Source organism: Schistocerca nitens, chromosome 3 (assembly GCF_023898315.1).
Source record: "Schistocerca nitens isolate TAMUIC-IGC-003100 chromosome 3, iqSchNite1.1, whole genome shotgun sequence".
Taxonomy (NCBI): domain Eukaryota; kingdom Metazoa; phylum Arthropoda; class Insecta; order Orthoptera; family Acrididae; genus Schistocerca; species Schistocerca nitens.
Genome location: NC_064616.1, coordinates 424,425,129 through 424,447,181, shown reverse-complemented (window position 1 = coordinate 424,447,181; position 22,053 = coordinate 424,425,129). Strand labels below are relative to the sequence as shown.

At 42.5% G+C, this 22,053-nt stretch overlaps 1 protein-coding gene across 2 annotated transcripts in view; it reads left to right on the top strand.

The window, feature by feature from the left end:
* Positions 1-3,033: 3,033 nt before the first annotated feature.
* Positions 3,034-22,053, top strand: part of LOC126248367 (cytosolic 10-formyltetrahydrofolate dehydrogenase) — a 166,717-nt gene continuing 147,697 nt past the window's right edge. The window contains exon 1 of one of the 2 annotated variants that reach the window (XM_049949296.1): positions 3,034-3,250. In XM_049949296.1, the coding sequence (XP_049805253.1) occupies positions 3,197-3,250 (54 nt within the window). In that variant the 5' untranslated portion in view covers positions 3,034-3,196. The remainder of the gene's footprint in view (positions 3,251-22,053) is intronic. The other variant, XM_049949295.1, reaches the window with a different exon arrangement.

Here is a 22,053-nt window from a genome sequence, read left to right as displayed (position 1 = left end):
GTGCATTGGAATCCTAAATAAAACCAAATTGCTTTCATAAACGAAATTTGTTGCATTAGCTATTGAATGCCTCTCATACATACTAAGCAGTGTCATTATTTTAAGTTATTTAAAGTAATGTTTGCCGCTGTGGCTTGGTGCTAGACCTAACCTACATCTAACTGCTTCCTTCTGCCACTGAGAGTACATACATTTTATTTTACCTTCCTTTAATTTATAAGTTAATTCGGTACAGTATAGTTTCAGCTGCAATGTTTTGCTACAGTCGTATTGAAAATGTTATTTCTTTTATGGCAGTCAATTAAAAGTTAAATGGAAAAGCATGGATGACGTCCACTCTTTTTAGTGAGTGGTTGCTTTCGCTTGATAAAGAGATGAAAATGAAGAATAAGAGAATTGCATTGCTGGTGGATAATTGTAGTGTGCATAACAACATGCCAGCGCTGAAGAACATTGAACTATTTTACTTCCCCCTGAACTGTACTTCGATTCTTCAGCCATTAGATATGGGGATAATTACGAACTTTAAGACGAAATACCGTTCACGTTTAGTTCAACACGTGATCACAAACATTGAGAGAAAGGTGAGGAATCCCTATAGTTTCAATGTGAAGCTGGCTTGTGACATGACTACTGGTTCCTGGAACAGTATACAGCCGAATGTGATTGTGAACTGCTGGAAAACTACAAGAATTTCCGAAAGTGAAGATGTTGGTGAGAATGTTGTGGTGGATGAAATAACGCAGTGTGATATTCCAAGTGATCTGGAGATTTATTTAGCAGTTACTGGTAAAACCATAGATGCTTCAGTTGTTGAATATTTGTCAGTGGATGATGATGCGTTGGTGTTTGAAGCATATACCGACGAATCTATCATCGAGGTGTTAAAGAGTAATTCGCCTGTTTAAGATTCTGACGATGACAGTGATGTGCCAAGTGCGAATCCGCCTCCTCTGATGCAGCTCATAGGTCAGTTGGAATCCATTCAGCAAGTAGCATCTTCAGTCCCGTGTTTCAGTGCAGCAATTGATTGCATTACAGGAGATAAAGACAATATTCACAAAAGAACCTTTAAGAAAAAAGAAATAAAGGAAAATAAGTAATTTTTCTGTACATAAAAGTAAGATACTCTACAGGTACAGTATTAATAAATGAAGCGAATAAAATGCATTTCATTATTTGCCTTTTAATATTATTTTCCATCACAAAAGTACTACAGTAATGTGCTTCTCACCCACGAAAACATGGCTCCTTGCTCTGAGTCATGTTAACAACCTCATTATAACAATAATCCTGCTACAACAATTTAATTTTCATGGTCCCATGAATTTCGTTATATCGAGGGTTGACTGTATCATGTGAGACAGAGTCAAATCCTTTGTTTAAATAGGCGTTGCACATATGAGTTTCTTCCTTTCATAATATGTATATGTATATCTTTATATATGTTATTGAGAAGACATTTCAGTACGTAGGTTTCAGTGTTTGTATTAATAGCAATGATTATTCATCCTTTTGTCATTTTCTGCAATGAAATGAACAAGATATACACAAGGAATTGGACTACATTTATGGAAATAAATTTTTGTCTTAACATTAAGAATAAAAATATTGTGTTCTCCACAGGTAAAGTGCATGCCTGAAAACCAAGAAATCGTGGGATAAAATGACACTGAGATCATCGATTTTTCAGTCAGCATTTTAACCTAGGCTTCACCTATCAACACTGTGAGGAGTCACCAGAAACAACAAGTTCTTCAGCCTCCACATTACACTGTAGGTCAACTTTTCCTAGTTACATTACTAGGGTAGATTAGGAACACACAAGACTCCAGATTGGCATCTAATTGAAGTATCTGCACTAGGCCATTGAGGCACATGAAATTATAGTTGTTATTAAGATCTCATTAATTACAGTCCTATATTTATACTGAAGTACTAACACTACTCTATTCACATATAATTTAATTCATATAATTATGGTTGCTCTTTGCCAAACTCACTATAAACAGATTTCTGGATTCCCATATATCTTAATTTTTTCAACTGTTCCTAAAGGTGCTTCATGTTTTGTAGTATTTATCTCTGTAGGATGTGCACTGAAGAGTGTTTTATGTCTATTGGCATATTTTTATGATACAATACCTTGCTATGTACTTCTGCATGAAAATTATTCCAACTGAAGTTTATGTTCATTAATGTGATTTGTAATCATGCCGTATGATAAATAAATAAATAATCATTACTACTTCTAATTTCATAATTGTGCCTTAAGGTAAAATGCATATACAACATCAGTCCAAAGTTTCAGGACTGGATTAATAAAACAATAGAGAAATTGAGAAGACATTCAGCTGCCTTGATATATATGTTAGTGGTATTATAATTTCTGCGGCTGTGTAATTAATAATGCTGTTACTAACTTAGAGACACGACAGCTGAATAATTATTAGAATTTGTGGAGCATGGGAGATAGTAGGATTTATAAGCCATGTATTAGGGGTAGGTACTATAATCTTTTGGGAGTATGGGTTTCCTTTCGCCTATATTGGATAAATCGCGATACTACATTAGACTAAGTGCATCAACATGCCACCCGACCTTAATTGAGTAGCCGAACATACTGGACAGGAGCCTTCAAATGCGTTTTCCTTTTATAAATCTCCCTTGAAACAGTATTGGAAATATTACGGAACTTATACTACAGCATATCATCGCAGTTTTTTACACCCAATCTTTTAGAAAGTAAAGAATCTCTGTCACTGAACAAGAAATCCAAAATATATGAACTTGTAACTGTGGAGGTATTGCCGGCGTCGCAACTTATTTTCAGTAATTTTGCTTCGGAATTTTTCAGTCGAAAGCGTACAATCATGTCGCAAGCAATATAACAGGAATATCGATTATCGATTTTTTGTTTACAATGCTGTTAAGTGATTTACAAACATGAAACGTGTTATGTAATCATGATTGTGCTGTTGTTGGAGTCTTATCCCGTTTCCCCAATGAAGATTGATGTAATAAACCAGTCTCCTTGTATAATCTTGACGTAATGTAATTTGCTCTTTCAGTCTAAGTCTGCCGTTTTGCCAGAACATTGCTTATCGACTTGGAAACACGACTTCGTGTTTTGCCCGATGTTTAGTTGCGGGAACCAAGGCCGTTTAGTGTGCAGTAGCAGTAGCAAGTAGTCAACATGTTAGGCACACGAGCGTTCTTCATACTAAGTAGACAGCTTTCTAGTAGTCAGGTAAGCCTGTTCGGACTTTGTGTTTTACGTTTGATATAGGCCAGTACTGTTATTCAAGTACACGGATACTGTTTTTCTAATTATTGGGTACCGGTATGTCGTCTTGTAGACTTCACCAGCTGTCAGTGTCAGGAATGACTACAGTATTATTTCTTGTAGCTTTCAAATTTACTGTTACTGCAGTCAGATTTTGAAAACAAATCACGTTACTCGTTTGAATTGTTGTTGTTGTTGATTTTTTTTTTTTTTGTTTTTTTTTTGTTTTTGTTTTTTTGCGGCTTCACATATTGCACCCCAGCAAGAATAGTGACACAACTGACAAATTCAATACCTGAGAAATACCGACTTAAAGACTTCTATGCAAATTGTGTTTGAATAGTATAAGCTTTCTTTAAATATCAGGTAATTATTTTTGGCAGTAAATTCCATTATATTGTATATAAAAGTAATGCTAATATGTAGTTGATTTTTCTCCAGTATGTTTATAAATGTATTTTATTCCGTTCGAACTTCTGGGGTGCCTTTTCAGCTCAGTTTTCATCTACGTACAAGTATGTATGTTCAACAAAACTTGAAAAGTATGAACTTTCTACCACTTTCAGTCTGTCGTGTTTCACAAGGTGTTGCCGAAAATTTAAACATGACACCAGTTGCACAGCACTGGTAATTGCCTTTGACAAATACTTGTGTATTTGTATGGAGGATGAAACTGAAACCGGAAAGTTTGTCTTGATTTTAAGCGAAATACCACTGTAGTTGAGTCTGCGTTCAATATGTGTATATAATTACTGCAAAGAAAAGTTGACAGCCAGTACACACTTCTTCTAATAGGAATAATGGAACATGCTTCATGTGAATATAATTTTTTTGGTTTGCTTGCAAGAAGCTGTTTTCAAATATTTGGGAGCGAACTAATTTATTCACATAATCATGCAAAATGTAAGATGCTGCCTCAAATTTTCAATAATCTTTCGTAGTGATCTGGTAGTTCACACTAAATATTATCTGGTGTAACACATTTGCTGTCAGTAAACCAGTTTATGAGAAATAAAATTGCAGTTCACATGGCTTCAAAAATTCCTCATCTAGCCCCAGTATTAAAGTTGCATGTTTAAGTCCTAAATGATTCAGCAGTTACATGTATCTAGTTGTGGATACTGGTAATGAGGAGTCACAGGTACAAAAATTATACAGGCTTCTGATCATATTTTGTAAATCTAAAAGTTGGAGTAATGATTGTTAAATGCCATCAATTTTGTAGAAATATGAGTAGCTCCAAATTGATGAATGAAGAGAAATAGACTGTGATATGATTGTGTTGCTATCGAAACAGGCCACCCCCCATAAATATTTTGTAAAAACAGTACAGTGATAGTAAAAGCGGCTGCTCACTTAAATTTCTCACATAATTGGACGTTACTTACTGAACTTGAATTAAATAATCATGTTTGACTTGCCCTGCAAAAAATTTTAATAAACCCCTGCTCCAGTGCTTCTTATGTATCAATTGTGAACACATCAATTATGGAATCCTTCCTCCATGCTTAATCCAGTAATGGGGTTAAGCACATGTTATTAGCTATGGCTATATTTCAGCATAACACATATTAAACTGTAGTTTAACTCCCTAAGTTAGGAAAACTGAAGAAGCGAAATCTCATTGACTAAGTACTTGAAATATATGTAGCTATGTGCGACTGTAAACTGTGTTGGCAACAAGAAGTTGCTCTTGAACAGTTATATACTTGGAGATGAGTTACAGACACTCATGATATTTTATGTTTTCTGTTTAGAACTGATGTACCTAAAAGTGGCTTTGTGTGTGTGTGTGTGTGTGTGTGTGTGTGTGTGTGTGTGTGTGTGTGTGTGTGTGTGTGTGAGGGGGGGCTGCACTGCTTCTCTAACTCTTATAGAAAGGAAAACGTATACAGAAGTTAGGTGTTTTGCATTCATAAAAAGATTTAAGTCAGTATTATGTAGGTTTTTAACACGGTCAGAGCTGGAACTTTTTTTTAAGGCTTCTTGCAACTCACCATTCATCTTCCAAAATATTAAAAGTACTCCATACCCCCTCCCTTCCCCCTCTGACCCATGTGTGGGCTCCCTTGTCCAGGTTCAAAGTGCAGTATGACTTACCTGTCAGAGAGCTACAGCCTCTATAAAACTGTTCTTCTACTTTTGTGGGAGTTCGTTTGTTTTCCTAAGTTATTACAGTTTATGTGAGTTTTATTCATCTGAAGATCAGGTACTACATCCCTAATGGAACACATTGCCTCAAGAGTCAGTGCTGTGATCACACCCCTTTGTCCTGCTACTGGCAGCAAACATCTGGGGACTATGGCCATGATACACAACCAAACAGTAATGCCATGTTCTTTGCCAGAGACTTGTGTGTAATGTTTAGGTAATCACAATCTATTTTGAAGTAAAGAGTCGTGAAGCAAATACCATATTTGGAAGTAAGGAATTCATCAAACTTGAGCTGGTAGGTATGCATTCACTAAAAGTATTCTTCCATATGGCTTGCACTAAAATCTCTAGTCTTCTTCATAGGCATGAGTATATCAAGATATTTTCACATGTAGACATTGACAAATCAAACACTGTGTCAGCTATGACAAAGTCATCACCCTTGCCAAACAAGCACAGAATGGAATCTAAAAAAATAAATTAATTATAGTGTAAAACTATGTACTTGTATTTACAATAAGTTATTTTTGAAGATTCCCATGCTATGGGTTTATAGCTTCCATAAAAAGGTCTGCCTCATTCAGCAGAGGGCATTACAGAAGTGTCGAATTCCACCCGTCTGCTTTTACCAATAATGTCAACAATATGGCGGAAATGGCTAGTTCCAGCATAAACAATATGATGGCAATGTCACTACATACACACACCAATAAATGCAAACAAAAATAAAAATGACACAACAAAGTCTCGTGCAAAAAGAAAAAAAGAACTAACGGGACAACCATGGGAAACTGGGGGTTTCGGATGGGGGCAGAGTCAATATACAACTACTAAACAACACTGCACCATCCTAAAACAAATAATTTAAAAAACTATTTTTAATTACAACATTTCTGCTACACCAGCAAAACCACAAGAATCGGACATTTCTCTTGACCTATATAACTCAACTGCAACTATCAATACCAAAACACCAACACCTACAACTCCAAAAAGTGGAATCAAAACCCCCACCAACTCAGAAACCCAAACACCCCATATTCACTACTGGAATTAAAACACGAACAACATACCATAAATATACAACAGACAAAACATCACAATTACTATAGAATAAAACCAAAACAAAAATTACTTACCAATAAAAGCCTCCGACAATACCACCTAAGTTGGCCACTGTGTGTGTGTGTGTGTGTGTGTGTGTGTGTGTGACGCGCGCGCCCCCCTGTCCTCCCCTCCCTCCGAGAGAGAGAGAGAGAGATATGCATGAACTTCAGTCATATCCATATCTAATTAAAACGCAATAAGAAAATTAAACTTCTTTCTGCACACCAAACTAATCAGAGCTAACATAAATTCTAAACACATAAAAAAAGACCGTAGTAACTCACTGAAAACACTTCCACAACCCATGTTACCACACCAACTACCTAAACTCAAAACCATGTTAGTACGATGACTACCAAAACTCAAATGAACCCAATGCCACAAACATAACCAATTCAAAAACACCACTCCGTAGTGACGTCACACATCACTACAGTGCGAGTCAAAGCAGACAAGTACAATTGGATGCTTCCGTTGACCCGAGCAAAGAGAAAAAGATGGAGCGACAAACTTAGTAGTGTTGGGTAACACTCTTGATCTGTCTGGCCTCTTCCAACTTTCAGGCAGTTTTAATTGCATGTCTACCTAACGAGCTAACAATATGCTCTGTCTGCTTGCCCTCATACAGAGTCGTACAACAGATCTCACCCATCTTATTGCAAAAGTCCTCCATCCATTTCTTGACTTGTGAGTTCTACAGTTACCTGCCTTGGCAATCATCTTGTCGAGAGCCTCACACTGCCAGAAAGGATACGTGTCTTCTAAACAGAGAGCAGGACATGCTCTTCAGTCATTGTAGTTTATCATTGATCTCTTTTTTGCTCATAGCTCTTCTTGTTCACAATATTATTTACTTTTATTGCTATAAGAAACATTCCAGCAACTGATATGATATGTATACACAGGCTCTTCTTAATAACTGCAGCAAGACTTATCCTATCAATGTCCCCATACACATGAGGAGGAAATAAAAGTGCTGACACACATTAGCTCACTTCAGTAATCAAACAGGTAACTATGTAAGTATACTATGGAGGGAACCTGAAAAGGAATCAGGTGATGACAGTTAGTTGGACAATACGTAAGTCTGGCTTGTGTTGTGTGTCAAAATTCTGGTGTAGATCTACATCTACATATATACTTCACTAGCCACCAAGCGGTGTGTGGCGGAGGGCACAATTTGCACCAAAGTCATATTTCCCCCCTCTGTTCCACTCATGGATTGCGTGAGGGAAAAACGACTGTCTGAATGCCTCAGTACGAGTTCTAATTTCCCTTATCTTTGATTTCTGACAAGGTGTACTTGGGACTTCATTTCTACCAATAATACTGCATGTAACTGCTCTCTCTACATATGGTAACTGGCTTCTGTATCACCTATGACTGAAGACACATCATTATTTGATAATGAGAGCTACTGCTGAACACTGTGGCAACTTACAACTCTGGAACACGGAAGAACAACTCCAGACCATTACTCTTTTAAATTTGATCTATGAAATAGTCATCTGATTCATGGAGAGATTCCACTTCAGTACCCATACTAAAACCTTGGAATGAATATACCTGTCTGTATAGTTATAGTATTGTCCTTACTAGCTACAAAGAAGATACTGTGGAGTAAATTTTGAAATGCTATTGCCTGCCAGACAATACCACAGTCACAGATGTGGCGGTTCACTAAAAATCTGATGCTATGGGGGCAGCTGTATGAGAGGCTCAGCTTGGCAGGAAGCACCTGATAAATATATATTTCAATCTTGAGAAGGCATGTGATACTACTTGGAGGCATCATATCTTCATATAACTCAATGAATGGCACTTCCTTCTGGCTACGTCATTCCATTTTGTGTATAGGCTTTATTCTCACAGTGTTCATTTTGGATGCAAAGTTGGTGATGCCATATCAGGTTGGTTTGGACAAGAGAACTGTTGCTGGATGTCAGAATTTTTTAATGTTATTTTGATCTGGGCTTTATTTAAAAAATTGCTTCAATTGAAAATTAGGAAAACTTAAATTATAAAAAAATTATTGAGTCTCTGAGCTTTTTCTTTTTTCTCAGTTATATACCCGCCTATTGGGACCTTAAAGTACAGTGCCTTAAAGTGCTTAGTATTTCTAAATAAACAGAAAGTGAAACAAATAGCATGGGAATGGACCAAACTAGTCTGCTCCAGAGAGTGAGCCTGGGTGGATGGATGCATGTTTTATGGCTCTACTGGATCATCATACTCAAAGGTATTAAACATGCACTTGAAGGAAATCAGGTTAGCCAGAAGAGCATTTAGGACTAGGCCTATTATCAGTTTCTGTGCAAAGATGAGTGTCATACATTTTGCTAAAGTTACCAACTTTTCATGGTGCAAGGTGTATACAGAGTGATTCCATTCTACATATCTGGCCATTAAAATAGCAATACTATGAAGGCAACAGGCAACAAATGTAAAATTGGAATGAAATGTACTGTGTGTCTGGATATGTGAATTATTAGCATTTCAGTGCAACAGCGTAAAGTAGGTAGTAGTAGTGCCATCTACATTCTGTGTATAAAGAAAGATTACACACTCATTTCTTGGTTGGTTGTTAGAGGGTCCTATTACGCCTCATGTAAGGGAGGGAAAAGGCCACCAGCACATGTGGAATTTGACAGCGGTAGAATTCTGGTCTATCAAGAGCTGCAGTTTATAGTTCCGTGATATTGCTGCTCATTTTGGTCAGCATGTCACAATTATTGAGGGAATACGAAAGCTATGGATGGGTTTATGCTGTAGCTCAGTAGCCCCACACAACTAGCACCCAAGAGGACAGACATGTTATTCGCTCAGCTGTGCAGGAGTGTTCAGCCATGTCACATACCTTGAGTCAGTAAATGGGCTTGTTTGCAACAAGGCAAGTATCCACATGGACACAGCGATGATGTCTGGAGTACCATGGACTGTCAGCATGGTGACCATTTTTTTAGCTTTCCTTGACATAGCAACAGAGAGATACAGTGTATCCAGTGACAACAGTGGAAATGGGAGAGTTTGTCTCTTTATATGACTGCTTGTTTTGTGTACTGATTCGTCACTGAAATACCCTTACCCAAACAGCATGACACTTAACTCTGATTGTCTGATTGTGTCCTGTGAATGGTTTTAAGAAATCACAAATAGTCAGGGTCATCTAGCAGAAATTAAAATGCAGAAGGCTGATGCTGGAATTTTGAGATGATAAGAACTGACTCAGAAACTTAGGAGATTCGGAAGGTGCTTCAAGAGAACAAATTGGTTTGATACAACAAGTTTCTTAATATAGCAAACAATGATTACACTTTGGTCCACTTAGTTTACCCATGACTGAGTTAAGAACGAAGATGAAGAGCGAATACTGTCATACATGAAATACATTCAGTTGACCTGCAACTGAGACTAAATTATGATTGAAGCTAGATGCTGTCTACATTCTGTATAGTTTTGAAATATACAGTAAGACTTAGATGGACAGCACAGCTATGTGCTTATGTAGGTAGATTAACAGCCTCTCAATTAGACTCCCCCTCCCCCTCTGTCCTGTGGGTCTGGGGGTTAGAATAGGCCCGACGTATCCCTGCCTGTCGTAAGAAGTGACTAAAAAGGAATCTCACACTTTTCGGCCCTATAAGTTAATGTCCCATTTTATGGTTTGACCTGCGACTTCCCAAATTTCGGGCCATATGGGTAAGGGCGCCCTACATTGTGGATGAGTTACCCATAGTGCCCTTAGATTCGATCTCCTGAACCTCTTGTCATGGCTTTGCATCTCCACCTGCAATTCAACTATTTGGGTGAGGACACTTTCCGGGGTATGTCATCTTCTCCCGTGGTCTCCTGTCCTCTTTCGCCCCCATGACAGTATTGGATTTCTCTGCGCCCAATACCCAGCACGGTAGCCAGTCTGTTGTGGTGGGGCCATCGTGTACCCATTTGGTGGTAGCCCCTGACAACACAGGGATCGCACTGCTGATGCCAGAGCTGTAAACTACTCACGTATGCCAAGGAGTAGATGCCTTTCTTCCTGGGCCATCATGCCAGGTGGCCTTGTCTGTGGCTGGATGGCACCCATGGGGAGAGCCCCTGATCCGAGTGGGTGGCATCAGGGTGGATGACCTGCAATGAAGCAGACTAAGTCATCTCTTGCTGGTGACTGTACGACACCAGCAGTCTCTAAGAAGGGCAAGACTGAATACAATGCTGACAGGTATGACCCTAATCCATTTCCCTCTGTCGCTACACCATGGAAGGAACTTAGGGCTACAGAACGGAGAGAGCCATATTCACCTCAGTTTTTAGTCTGTAGCAGAACTGATGGGGACTCCTTTCTACCTATAAAGCCTCAAGTTTTTGTTGAACATCTTGAGGATAAGTTTGAGGAAGTGACAGCGCTGTCCAGATGAGAAGCAGTGCAGTCTTGATTCAAACAGCATCCCCAGCTCAATCCTGGGTGTTACTCACCTGTGACCAGCTGGGTGATATTCCTGTTTCCGTCACTCCCCTTAAGAGCCTCAACATGGTCCAGGGGATTATTTTCCACTGTGACCTCCTCTTGCAGCCTGATGACGAGCTCCATGCCAATCTAGAATGGCGGGGTGTACATTTCATCTGGCGCATTTACAGGGGACCCAATGACAACAGGGTTGCTACTGGTGCTTTCATCTTGGCCTTTGAGGGTGATTCATTGCCTGAAAAGGTCAAGGTGATAGTTTACCACTGTGAAGTTAAACCGTACATCCCTCCCCCTATGCGGCACTTTAAGTGCTGGAAATTTGGGCGTGTTTCTTCCCACTGGACTTCCAGTGCCACATGTTGAGACTGCAGACGTCCACTGCATTCAGATACTTCCTGTGCGCCTCCTCCCACCTGTATCAACTGCAGGGGGCAGCACTCCCCCTGCTCTCCAGACTGCACAGCACTCCAAAAGGAGTGGAAAATCATGGAGTAAAACACCCTGGACACTTTGAGTTACCAAAAAGCTAAACATACATTTTAATGATTACACCCTGTTCAGTTGACATCCACATACACTGCAGCTACATTACCATCGCCATCACAAGTACCAGTCATACCACACTCTCTACCATGAACAGTGGGCCCTCCGGACCTCCAGAATACATCTGCCCACCCCCTCCCCCTGGTGGTAGGGGGAAGATCTCCTTCCGTTGCTCCCAAAGTACCTACTGTGGGAGCAAGGTCCCCCCCCCCCCCCCAAATGCAGGGGACATAGCTCCCATTCCCCCAGCTGGAGAAGCTACAGCCTCCTCCGGTTCATCTCGTGCAGAAGGGGTCCCTTGGGACCCTCTCTTCCAAGGTCTCCACTAATGCCACAGCAGACACTCGCCAGTGGCTAAAGGAGCCATAAGCTGCTGGACGAAGAGCTTCAGTCTTCCTCCGTGCATGAAGCAACTTCAGACGAGGCCTCTGCCAAGAAAATGTACCCTCCGGTGGAGCCAACACCACCACTCCTTGCCAATTCTGCACCTGCGGATGAGGTGGAGATATCAATATCCCTTGAGGACCTGGATCACACTGATGCCTCATCCACAATAGGAATGGATACAAATACTCAATCAGTGGCAGCATTGACCCTGAGGTGTAACCTGCCTCCTTGCATGCTTCATGCCTTCCCAGTCTTACGATAACATCATCCTCCAGTGGAATTGCTTTGGTTTTTTCCACCACCTGCCTGAGCTACGGCAACTGATAAGCTTGACACCTGCTTTCTGCATTGCCCTCCAGGAAACCCGGTTGCCAGCAATGCGGGCCCCTGCCCTTCGCAGCTATAGGGGATATTACAAGGGCTGTAGCGACTATAATAGTGTGTTGGGTGGAGTTTGTGTCTATGCCCTGAACTCGGTATGTGGTGAACCTGTGCCTTTTCAAACGCCTGTTGAAGCTGTGGCTGTCAGGATAAGGACGATGCAGGAAATAACTGTCTGCAACATATATCTTCCTCCAGATGGTGCTGTACCCTTGAACGCACTGGCTGCACTGATTCATCAACTCCCTAAACATTTCCTACTTTTGGGATATTTTAATGCCCACAACCCCTTGTGGGGTGGCACTGTGCTTACTGGCCAAGGTAGATATGTTGAAAATTTCCTGTCTCAGCTCGACCTCTGCCTCTTAAATCCTGAGGCCCTCACAAATTTCAGTGTAGCTACTGGCACTTACTCAGCCATTGATTTATCCTTGTGCAGCCCAAGACTTCTACCATCTGTCCACTGGACAGCCCACTTTCTGATCTTCCTGTCTCTCTCCCAGCACCATTCCCCCTGAAATTTACCAAGATGGGCTTTAAACAAGGTAGACTTGGAAGCTTTCACCTCTGCTGTCAACGTTGAATCTCCCCCACTTGCTACCATCGATGTGGTAGTTGAGCAGGTCACTAGAATGATCGTTTCTGCAGTGGAAAACATGATCACTTGTCCTTTAGGGTGCCCCCGGCGAAAGTCAGTACCTTGGTGGTCGCCGGAAATCGATGAGGCCATTAAAGAGCATCAGCGAGCTCTACAGCAACATAAACGGCACCCTTCCCTAGAGCACCTAATAGTTTTAAATGTGTCCGTGCCCACATTCGCCAGCTCATAAAAATATGCAAACAGGCGTGTTGGGAGAGGTACGTCTCAATTATTGGGTGCCATATGTCACCTTCCCAAGTCTGGACGAAGATCAAACGTGTTTGTGGGTACCAGATCCCGACAGGTATTACTGGCATTAACATCAATAGCATGTTATCTACCAATGCAAACACAATTACCGAGCACTTTGCTGAGCACTATGCTCGAGCCTCTGCATCAGAGAATTACCTCCAGCATTTCGCACCCTCAAGCGGCGGATGGAAAGGAAAGCCCTCTTGTTCACTGAATGTCACAGTGAACTCTATAATGCTCCATTTACAGAGAGGGAGCTCCTCAGCGTCCTTGCTCATTGACCCGACACAGCTCCTGGGTCAGATTGGATCCACAGTCATATGATTAAATATCTCTCGTCCAACTACAAGCAACATCTCCTCGTCGTCTTCAACCGGGTCTGGTGTGATGGGATCTTTCATCACAATGGTGGGAGAACACCATCATTCCAGTGTTCAAACCCAGTAAAAACCTGCTTGGTGTGGATAGCTATCGGCCCATCAGCCTCACCAACCCCCCCCAGGGAGTCCACAACTCTTTTGTGGATACATGCGTAGTGAGCATGGGACCCCGAGCTAATGTGTACCTCCTTCCTTTCTGGGCTGCATACCTTCCTTTTCCACATCCTTCCCCAAACGCTATCTTCCCCCCCCCCCCTCTCACCTCTGCCTCTTCCCTTCCCTTTCTCCCCCTCTGGGAGTAAGTTTAGTGCCTACGTCTGGAGACAGACGCTCGAAACTGTAAATCGGTCTCTCTTCTATGCTTTCTCTGCTGGCAAGTCTTTGTCCTTCCTTTTTCCTTACCTCTTCTCTTTACCCTTTTCTCCGCTGCGATGTTTGAGACCTCTCTTCTTTCCTTTCCTTTTCTTTGTTCCTCCCTTTCTCTTTTTTCCTCCCTATGTGTGTCTGAAGGCCGACCCGCGCATTCCCAAGCATAGCCGGTGACGGGGTAACGTGTAATTCCCCGCCCCGGGTAGACAGGTAGGACACGTGTGTACCCCCTGGTAATGGCCAGGCCCAGGGAGGGGTCATTACCCGAGCTGATACCTTCCAAAAGTGCCGATTGGTCCCTCCATCCGTTTCTCGGGAGGTGTGACCTGAGGTGTGAACAATCACCTAAGGCGGGAGTGCCCTCAGAGAGGGCCCCCACAAGAAAGGAGCGTGCCATTGGAGATGACGGTAATCATGGGGGATACTTCCGCAATGGTTTCCTCATCGTCTACTGTGTCTGCTCACAAGCATAAGTTCAGTGAGTCTCAGCCACGGACAGTTCTTCCATCGTTGCCACAGTTCCTTGTTGTTTCTCGGTCTGACGAAGGTCACAACTTCTCCACGGTCAACCCTTTCATTATTCAGAAAGGTGTCGACGCAATTGCAGGTCCTGTAAAGTCTTGTTCCCGTTTACAAAATGGCATCTTGTTGTTAGAAACAGTCTGTGCCCTCCAGGCACAAAAATTGCTGCGTGCTTCACTGCTACACACCTTCCCTGTCCGGGTGGAAGCGCACCGCACCTTAAATTCATCACGTGGTATCGTTTATACCCGCTCCCTCGACGGATTGTCTGACGAGGAAATTCAAAACTACCTGTCTGACCAGGGCGTAACGGCTGTTCATCGAGTAATGAAAAGGGTTGACACGAACATCATTCCAACCTGAACTGTCTTCTTGACATTTGACAAAGTTCAGCTTCCATCAAACATAAAAGCGGGTTATGAGATGATTTCCGTTCGGCCTTACATCCCAAACCCTACGCATTGCTATCGGTGTGAGCGGTTCAATCATACCAGCCAGTCCTGTTCCAATCCGGACAATTGCGTTACATGTGGCAAGGATGCCCATGAGGGTGCTTGTCCACCTCCATCCCCTCGTTACATCAACTGTATGGGTGACCACGCAGCTTCCTCTCGCGACTGACCCATTTTTAAAGACGAACGGCTCATTCAGGAAATCAGAGTGAAGGAAAAGGTGTCAACCTTTGCTGCTCGAAAATTATTCGCCAGTCGAAAGCCCACTGTGCCTCACACAGGTAAATACAGCACTGTCCTTGCCTCTCCTCAGCCAACAAAGGAGGCAGCCACGCACACTTGTTATCTCACCTTTAGTGCCACGGTCGTCAGATCGGCCAGCGCAAAGATCGCCTGTACAACGTCCCCACACTCACCTGCTCACTCTATGGCTCACCCGTCATTGGGTTCTGCTAAATCTCGAACCCCAAAATCAGACACCCGGAGTTCCAAAAAAGAGCCTACTCATGAAGATTTTTTACGTACCCCAACTTCACAACCATCGGTTCCTCCTTCGTCTCAACGTCCAGTTTCCAAGAAGGCTAATAAGAAACCCAGTTCCTCTCCTTCTCCGCCATGGCGTGGCTCATCTACAGCACCACCTGGTGGTAACCGTCCTCGGCCATCTTCTGTGTCGCCGAGGCGCACTGCTGGCGGCCGATCAACTGGCCAATTGCTGGTGGCAGGAGCTGCTCTTGGACAACCTATGGATGAGGATATTCTGCCTTCAGCTGATAGCCATTCCACGCTGTCGGTCGATAGGTCTGAGCAGTCGTTGAGTTGAGGGTAACCTTGGTCACATTCTTCCGTTTTCTGTCCACCCAATGTCCATTATCCATTGGAATATCCGCGGCATTCGAGCCAATCGGGATGAATTGTCGATCTTCTTACGATCCTACTTGCCGGTCATCTTCTGTCTTCAGGGAACAAAGCTGCATCCCCACGATCGCTTTGTTTTCCCCCATTTTCAGTCAGTCTGATTTCTGCTGTGCTGGTCCTCCCACGTTTCCTATCTTTCGGCTCGCTGTCTGCAATCCCTCAACACCCTCCGTGTCCTGAATGGTACCTCCTGGGGAGCGGACAGAGTGGTCCTTCTCCGCCTCTATCACGCCTTAGTGCGCTCGAAATTGGACTATGGAAGCATAGTTTACTCCTCTGCTCGGCCGTCTATTCTTCAGCGTCTCGACTCTATCCACCACCGTGGATTACATTTAGTGTCTGGAGCTTTTTACACCAGCCCTGTGGAAAGCCTTTATGCTGAGACTGCTGAACCTCCGCTGTCCAATCGGCGAGCTGTCCTTCTGAGTCGTTATGCTAGCCATCTGTCTTCCCTGCCTGCTAATCCAGCCCATGACATTTTTTTCGCCACCTCTTTTGATGTAGGGTACGCAGGCCGCCCCTCCTCCCTACTACCACCGGGAGTCCGCTTCCGTCAACTGCTCCATTCTCTTTCCTTTCGCTTTCCTAAAACCTTCTTGACAACTTGGGGTACAGAACCGCCTTGGCTCCGTCCCCGGATCTGCCTGCTCCGTGACCTTTGTCAATTTCCCAAGGATAGTACCCCTTCACTTGCTTATCGTCGGGCATTTGCTGCTCTATGTGCACAAATGAAGGAAGCAGCATTTATTTACACTGATGGCTCGAAAAGATCGTTAGGTGTAGGGAGTCCCTATATTGTTGGCGACACCCCAAATCAATTTTGGCTTCCCAACCAGTGTTCGGTTTATACTGCAGAGCTTTACGCTGTTCTCCAGGCTGTCCACTTCATCCGCTGCCATCTGCGGATACAGTATGTTATCTGCTCAGATTCTCTCAGCTCTCTCCTCAGTTTCCAAGCTCTTTACCCTGTCCACCCTCTGGTCCACCAAATTCAGGACTGTCTGCGCTTGCTCCACCTGGGGGGCGTCTCGGTGGCGTTCCTCTGGCTCCCGGGACACGTTGGTATCTGTGGAAATGAGACGGCCGATATAGCGGCCAAGGCTGCAGTCTCTCTTCTTCGGCCAGCTATTCAATCGATTCCCTTCACCGATCTACGGAGCGTTTTATGTCGTCGAGTTGTTCTTTTATGGCACGCACATTGGTTGACACTTCCCCATAATAAATTGCGGGACGTGAAAGCTCTTCCTTGTGCTTGGACCTGTTCCTCCCGAACGCGGTGTCGGGACTCCGGATAGGGCACTGTCTTTTTAGCCATCGACATCTTTTAAACGGCGATCCTCCCCCACTCTGTCCCCACTGCTCTCAGCTGTGGACGGTAAGACACCTTTTAATTGAGTGCCCATATTTTACTCCGTTACGCGCCTGTCTACAGCTGTCGTCTGATATATCGTCCATTTTAGCAGATGACACGCGCTCGTCCGATCGCGTTCTTGAGTTTATTAGTGCCAGTGAAATGACGTCAGTCATTTGTAGCTTTTTTGGGGACAACCAACCCGTTTCTGTAGTGGATTTTTAAGCCTTCCTTCTGCTTTGTTTCTCCAATTTTTTGAGTTTCGTTCCCATTTCTGCTGGTTTCCATTTTCGATTTTTACTGTTTCCTAAGTCACGGACTGGGCGCTAATGACTATAGCAGTTTTGCGCCCTGGAAAAAAAAAAGCTTATTTCACAACCTTTCCCTCACCCTTTTTGATTTGATAACTTCTGGTTTCCATCTACAGTTTGACATCCACATTTCCAAGTTTCACAGAAATGCAGGCCGTTTGGGTAAGAACACCTTATGTGGTGCATAATCTGTACACTGTGCACAGTGTACTTCTGCACCTACTATTGGAGTGGATTTATGTTCACATTTAAAATCCAGTGTGATAGTCAATCTGTCATGGCAGGATTGGGGTAGGAGATGGAAATGGGGGAGGGGTGGGGTGGGGTAGTTGTGTACCCTTATAGTTGTAGCCCCTGACATCGCATGGATTGCACTGCTGATGCCTGTGCTGTAACCTCCAAATTTTTGCTGAGGAGTAGGTGTCTTTCCAATCTGGGGCACTAGGACTGTGGGAAACGGGTACTAAGCTAAGTAGCCTTTGTCGTGACAGGGTGACACTTATGGGGTGAGCTTTCAGAGTGAGTAGTATTGTGATCTGCAATGAAATGTACTTATACCAATGGCTTTGCCAGTATGGCCGTCTCAGCAGACAGAAAGCAAGATTTTAATGCAGAGGCTTACAACCTCATCGAATATCCATTTTTGAGGCTACACAATGAGATCAGAATCGGGCAAGGAGAAATGGAGGTTGATACTTCACCCAATTTTTGTTATGCTCTAGAACTGACAGAGAATCTTTTGCAATGACAAATCCACTGTTTTTCATTGAAAATATTGACCATAACTTTGGACAAGTTGCTGAATAGAGAAAATGAGAAATTTATTTTTGTTGATAAAGCTTTGAATGCCAACCAATCGCAGGCACTTCAGGCCTATGATAAGCATGGAGATGTATCAGTTACTCTCTCTCCCTATAAACTCAATAGGATTCAAGTTGTTCTCTTCCAAGGGAACCTCGTCACAAACAGATGAACTGAATGCTGCTTGCTGAGTCCGTTTTGTTTATTGCATCCAGAGAGGATGTAAGGATCATAGGGTAGACACTGAAGCTTTCAATGGAAATATTTTACCTGAGAAAGTTGGGTTCATGGTTTATAGGCGTGATGTCCAGCCCTATTTTCCTCCTCTTATGTGATGTTTTAGATGCCAGAGGTTTGGGTACATGTTCTCACTCTGTACTAATGAGGCTACTTGTGGGACATGCAGAAGGACAATGCAAGAAGACAGCCCTTGTGAACAAGCCCCTACATGTGTAAACTGCACAGAATACCACCCCCCCTTATTGCCGCCATGTTAAGTTTTCAACAGGAAGAAGAAAATCTAAGACTATATAACATTTGACCACCTGTCTTATCATGGTGCGAAAAAGTTTAAATGACTCAACCCAATCAATATGATGTCAAACTTTGCAAATATCATGTCAAAATCCACATCTAGAGCATTGACAGAGTCTGACAGTAATTCCTAGTCCCAGCCAAATGTCAATGCCTGTTTTATAGATGGGGGAATTACAGCAGCTCATTTGACACCCAAACCTGTAGTACCAATGGTGAGCACCTCTTCAGTGAAACCAGAGATGCCTCCTCCTCCTCCTCCATTAGGTAAGAGCACACCTGCCCAGGTGCTCTCCTCCTAGCATGAAACAGATCAGCAGTCTGCCACCAACCAGTGGCTGACAGAGCCACAGGCTGTAGGCCAAGAAGCGAAGACAGGAAAATCCTCACAAAAACCAAAATCTCACAGGGACAAGAAGGAAAAATCGCAAGTTAAACTAAATTCTACTGCTCTGTTCGATTGCCGCAGCCCCCCCCCCCCCCCTTCCACCTCCCGAGATATCGAGCCTATGTATACTGATAAAGAATCATACATTCAGGTGAAAAATGACTTATCAGCAAAGTTATTTTACTCCAATTTCCCCTTCACGACTTTGACATTTCTTCAATGGAACTGTAATGACTACCACCACCACTTGGTCAAACTCTATTAATTAATGACCACTTACTCAACAGTTGGCATGGCACTTCTGGAGAAACAATTCTCAGAAAGCCAACTCCCTACTATTAATACATTCAGCACTACACCTGTATACCTTATGAGCGCGCACGTATCGACCGTGCCGATGATTCCCCTATCCTGCATTCACAGCTTTTCGATCCACTGAAACATTGTTTCTCACATGCTATATGTCTGATAGCTGTAGGATAGCCGTAGTAGTTCATATTTTGACCACTGGATGCAACAGAAATTGATTTACAAGTGTGCCTTTACTGAACATGTTGTAGGAACATCAGACACTGGTTGCCAAAATTGTCATGAAGAACAGAAAGGACCTACCAACAAGTTTCAAAACATGAAAGCAGAAACAAAATGAAATATTCTGTTTTTGAGGAAGGATCCTATTCTAATGCTGAAATGGAAAAATAAACATGATGTATATTTCCTCTCCACAAAACATCAGCCAATCATGAAAGAGGTTCTGTTTGATCAAAAGGAGGTTTTACAGAAACAATGAAGCCAAACATTGTCATAGATTATAACATGATCAAGACTGATGTAGATTGTGTCAATCACCTGTACAGCTGTTACCCATTAGCAAGCAAAACAGTGAAGCGGTGCGAAAAACTTTTCTTTTGCATTTTCTAATGGCTGTTGTGAATTGTTTTATTTTGTTCAAGGATGTCACCAAGCAAAAGATATATCTAATGGCATTTATTAAAGAAGTTAACATAGACTTGGTAGCTGCAGGAGTCATTGGAACCAACACCAACCACTAGCCTAGATAGAAATTTTGGTTACCGTTTTCAAGAAAAAGTATCACCCACTGCTCCCAAAGTAAACACCATGTTCTACTGTGAAGTTTGTTCTGACAAAGGAAAGAGAGAGACTGGCAATCAGATAGGGAAAGTAAGTAGGTAGTGGTACAAAGACTACAATGCTGGACTTTTATCTACCACAATGTTTACAAGACTACCAATTGGAAGTAAATTATGTATAAATTGCATGTAATAATTTTTTGTCATAAAATATGAAATAAATACTCACTTGTGAAGATTTTTGTTTTTATTTCTGATTGAAATCTTTGTGAGAAAATGTAAAACTTTTGCCAGGGGTTGGGGGAGTTGTTCATCTGTAAAATATGGAGTTTAAAATGATGCTAGATGTGTGTCTCTAAGATGAGTGACTGTTGTTTAATTATTCTTTAAATTTGCTAGAAAAGTGCCAGTTCACATATGCTATCAAAGAGGAGAGATATCAGTTTTAAATGCGTTATAAACTACAAATTGTAGTATAAAAATCATGTTAATGCTAAGAGCACATCTGAAGGTCTCTGCCTGCTCATATGCTCTGACAATTTCAGTGTGCATGTCCCACTAACAATTGCATTAGAAGCTATGGCTGTTTATGTCTACCTTTCAGTCAGGGTAATAGTATGTACCATCTATATCATGTCACGGGCTGGTGGAACTAGTGGAACAGGTGCCTCCACACTTCCTCCTACTGGGGAACTTCAGTGCCTACAGTCCTGTATGGGGTAGTGAAACCACATCTAGCAGGAGCCAAGTAATAGAACAATTAACTTCAGAACAGGAAGTCTGCTGACTTAACACTGGAGCTGCAACACATTTCAGTATTGGCCATGGAATGTACCCAGCCATAGATCTCACAGTCTGCAATGCGAGCATCTCGCCCATGATAAAGTGGTACATCTGTGTCAGTCTGTGCAACAGCCAGACTCCCTTTGTCAAACCACCAACTAATACGACTTACACCATATTTGTCATTTCATAAAGCCAACTGGGAAATGTTCATATCCAAACAAAATTGTGAAACCAGTCAAGGGAAGGATATCCAAGCAGTGGTACAAGATACTATTGAAAGGATTATACACTCTGTGGAAGTAATGACAGATGCCCTATTATTCAGGCCCATTCCACTGGAAATGTGTGCCATTGCAGTGTTAAGAAATAGCTGCAGCTGTGAGAGGGCATTGAGGGACACTTCAATGACGTGAACGCCATCCTTTTGTGGAAAACTTAATAACATTCAAGGGACTTTGAGCAAAGGAAAAAGCATGAGTATTTGGAACAGTATGTGTCATCTGAAAGAGCCGACACCTCATTGTCTCAAGTATGGACTAAATTAAGCTGCATTTATGGTCACCTAGTGTCTACAGTAGTCCCTGGCATTTCCCTGTATGGTGACATCTGTACTGATCCTGTGTTTATTGCTGAATGTTTTGCGGTGCACTTTACCACAGTGTCCTCATCCAGTAACTACTATCCTAATTTCCTGACCTGGAAACACCTGGCAGGTATCACTACTTATCCTTCCATGCATGAGGCCTTGAGTTATATGATGTTCCATTTAGTGAATGGGAGTTCTGCAGTGCATTAGCTGCATGACACAGACCATCGACCTGAAAAAATTTCCAATCAAATGCTTTAACACATTAATAACAGCAGCACAGAACACACCCTTGGGTTGTTCAACCACATTTGGCAGGAAGGGGAGGACCCCCCCCCCTTTTCCCCAA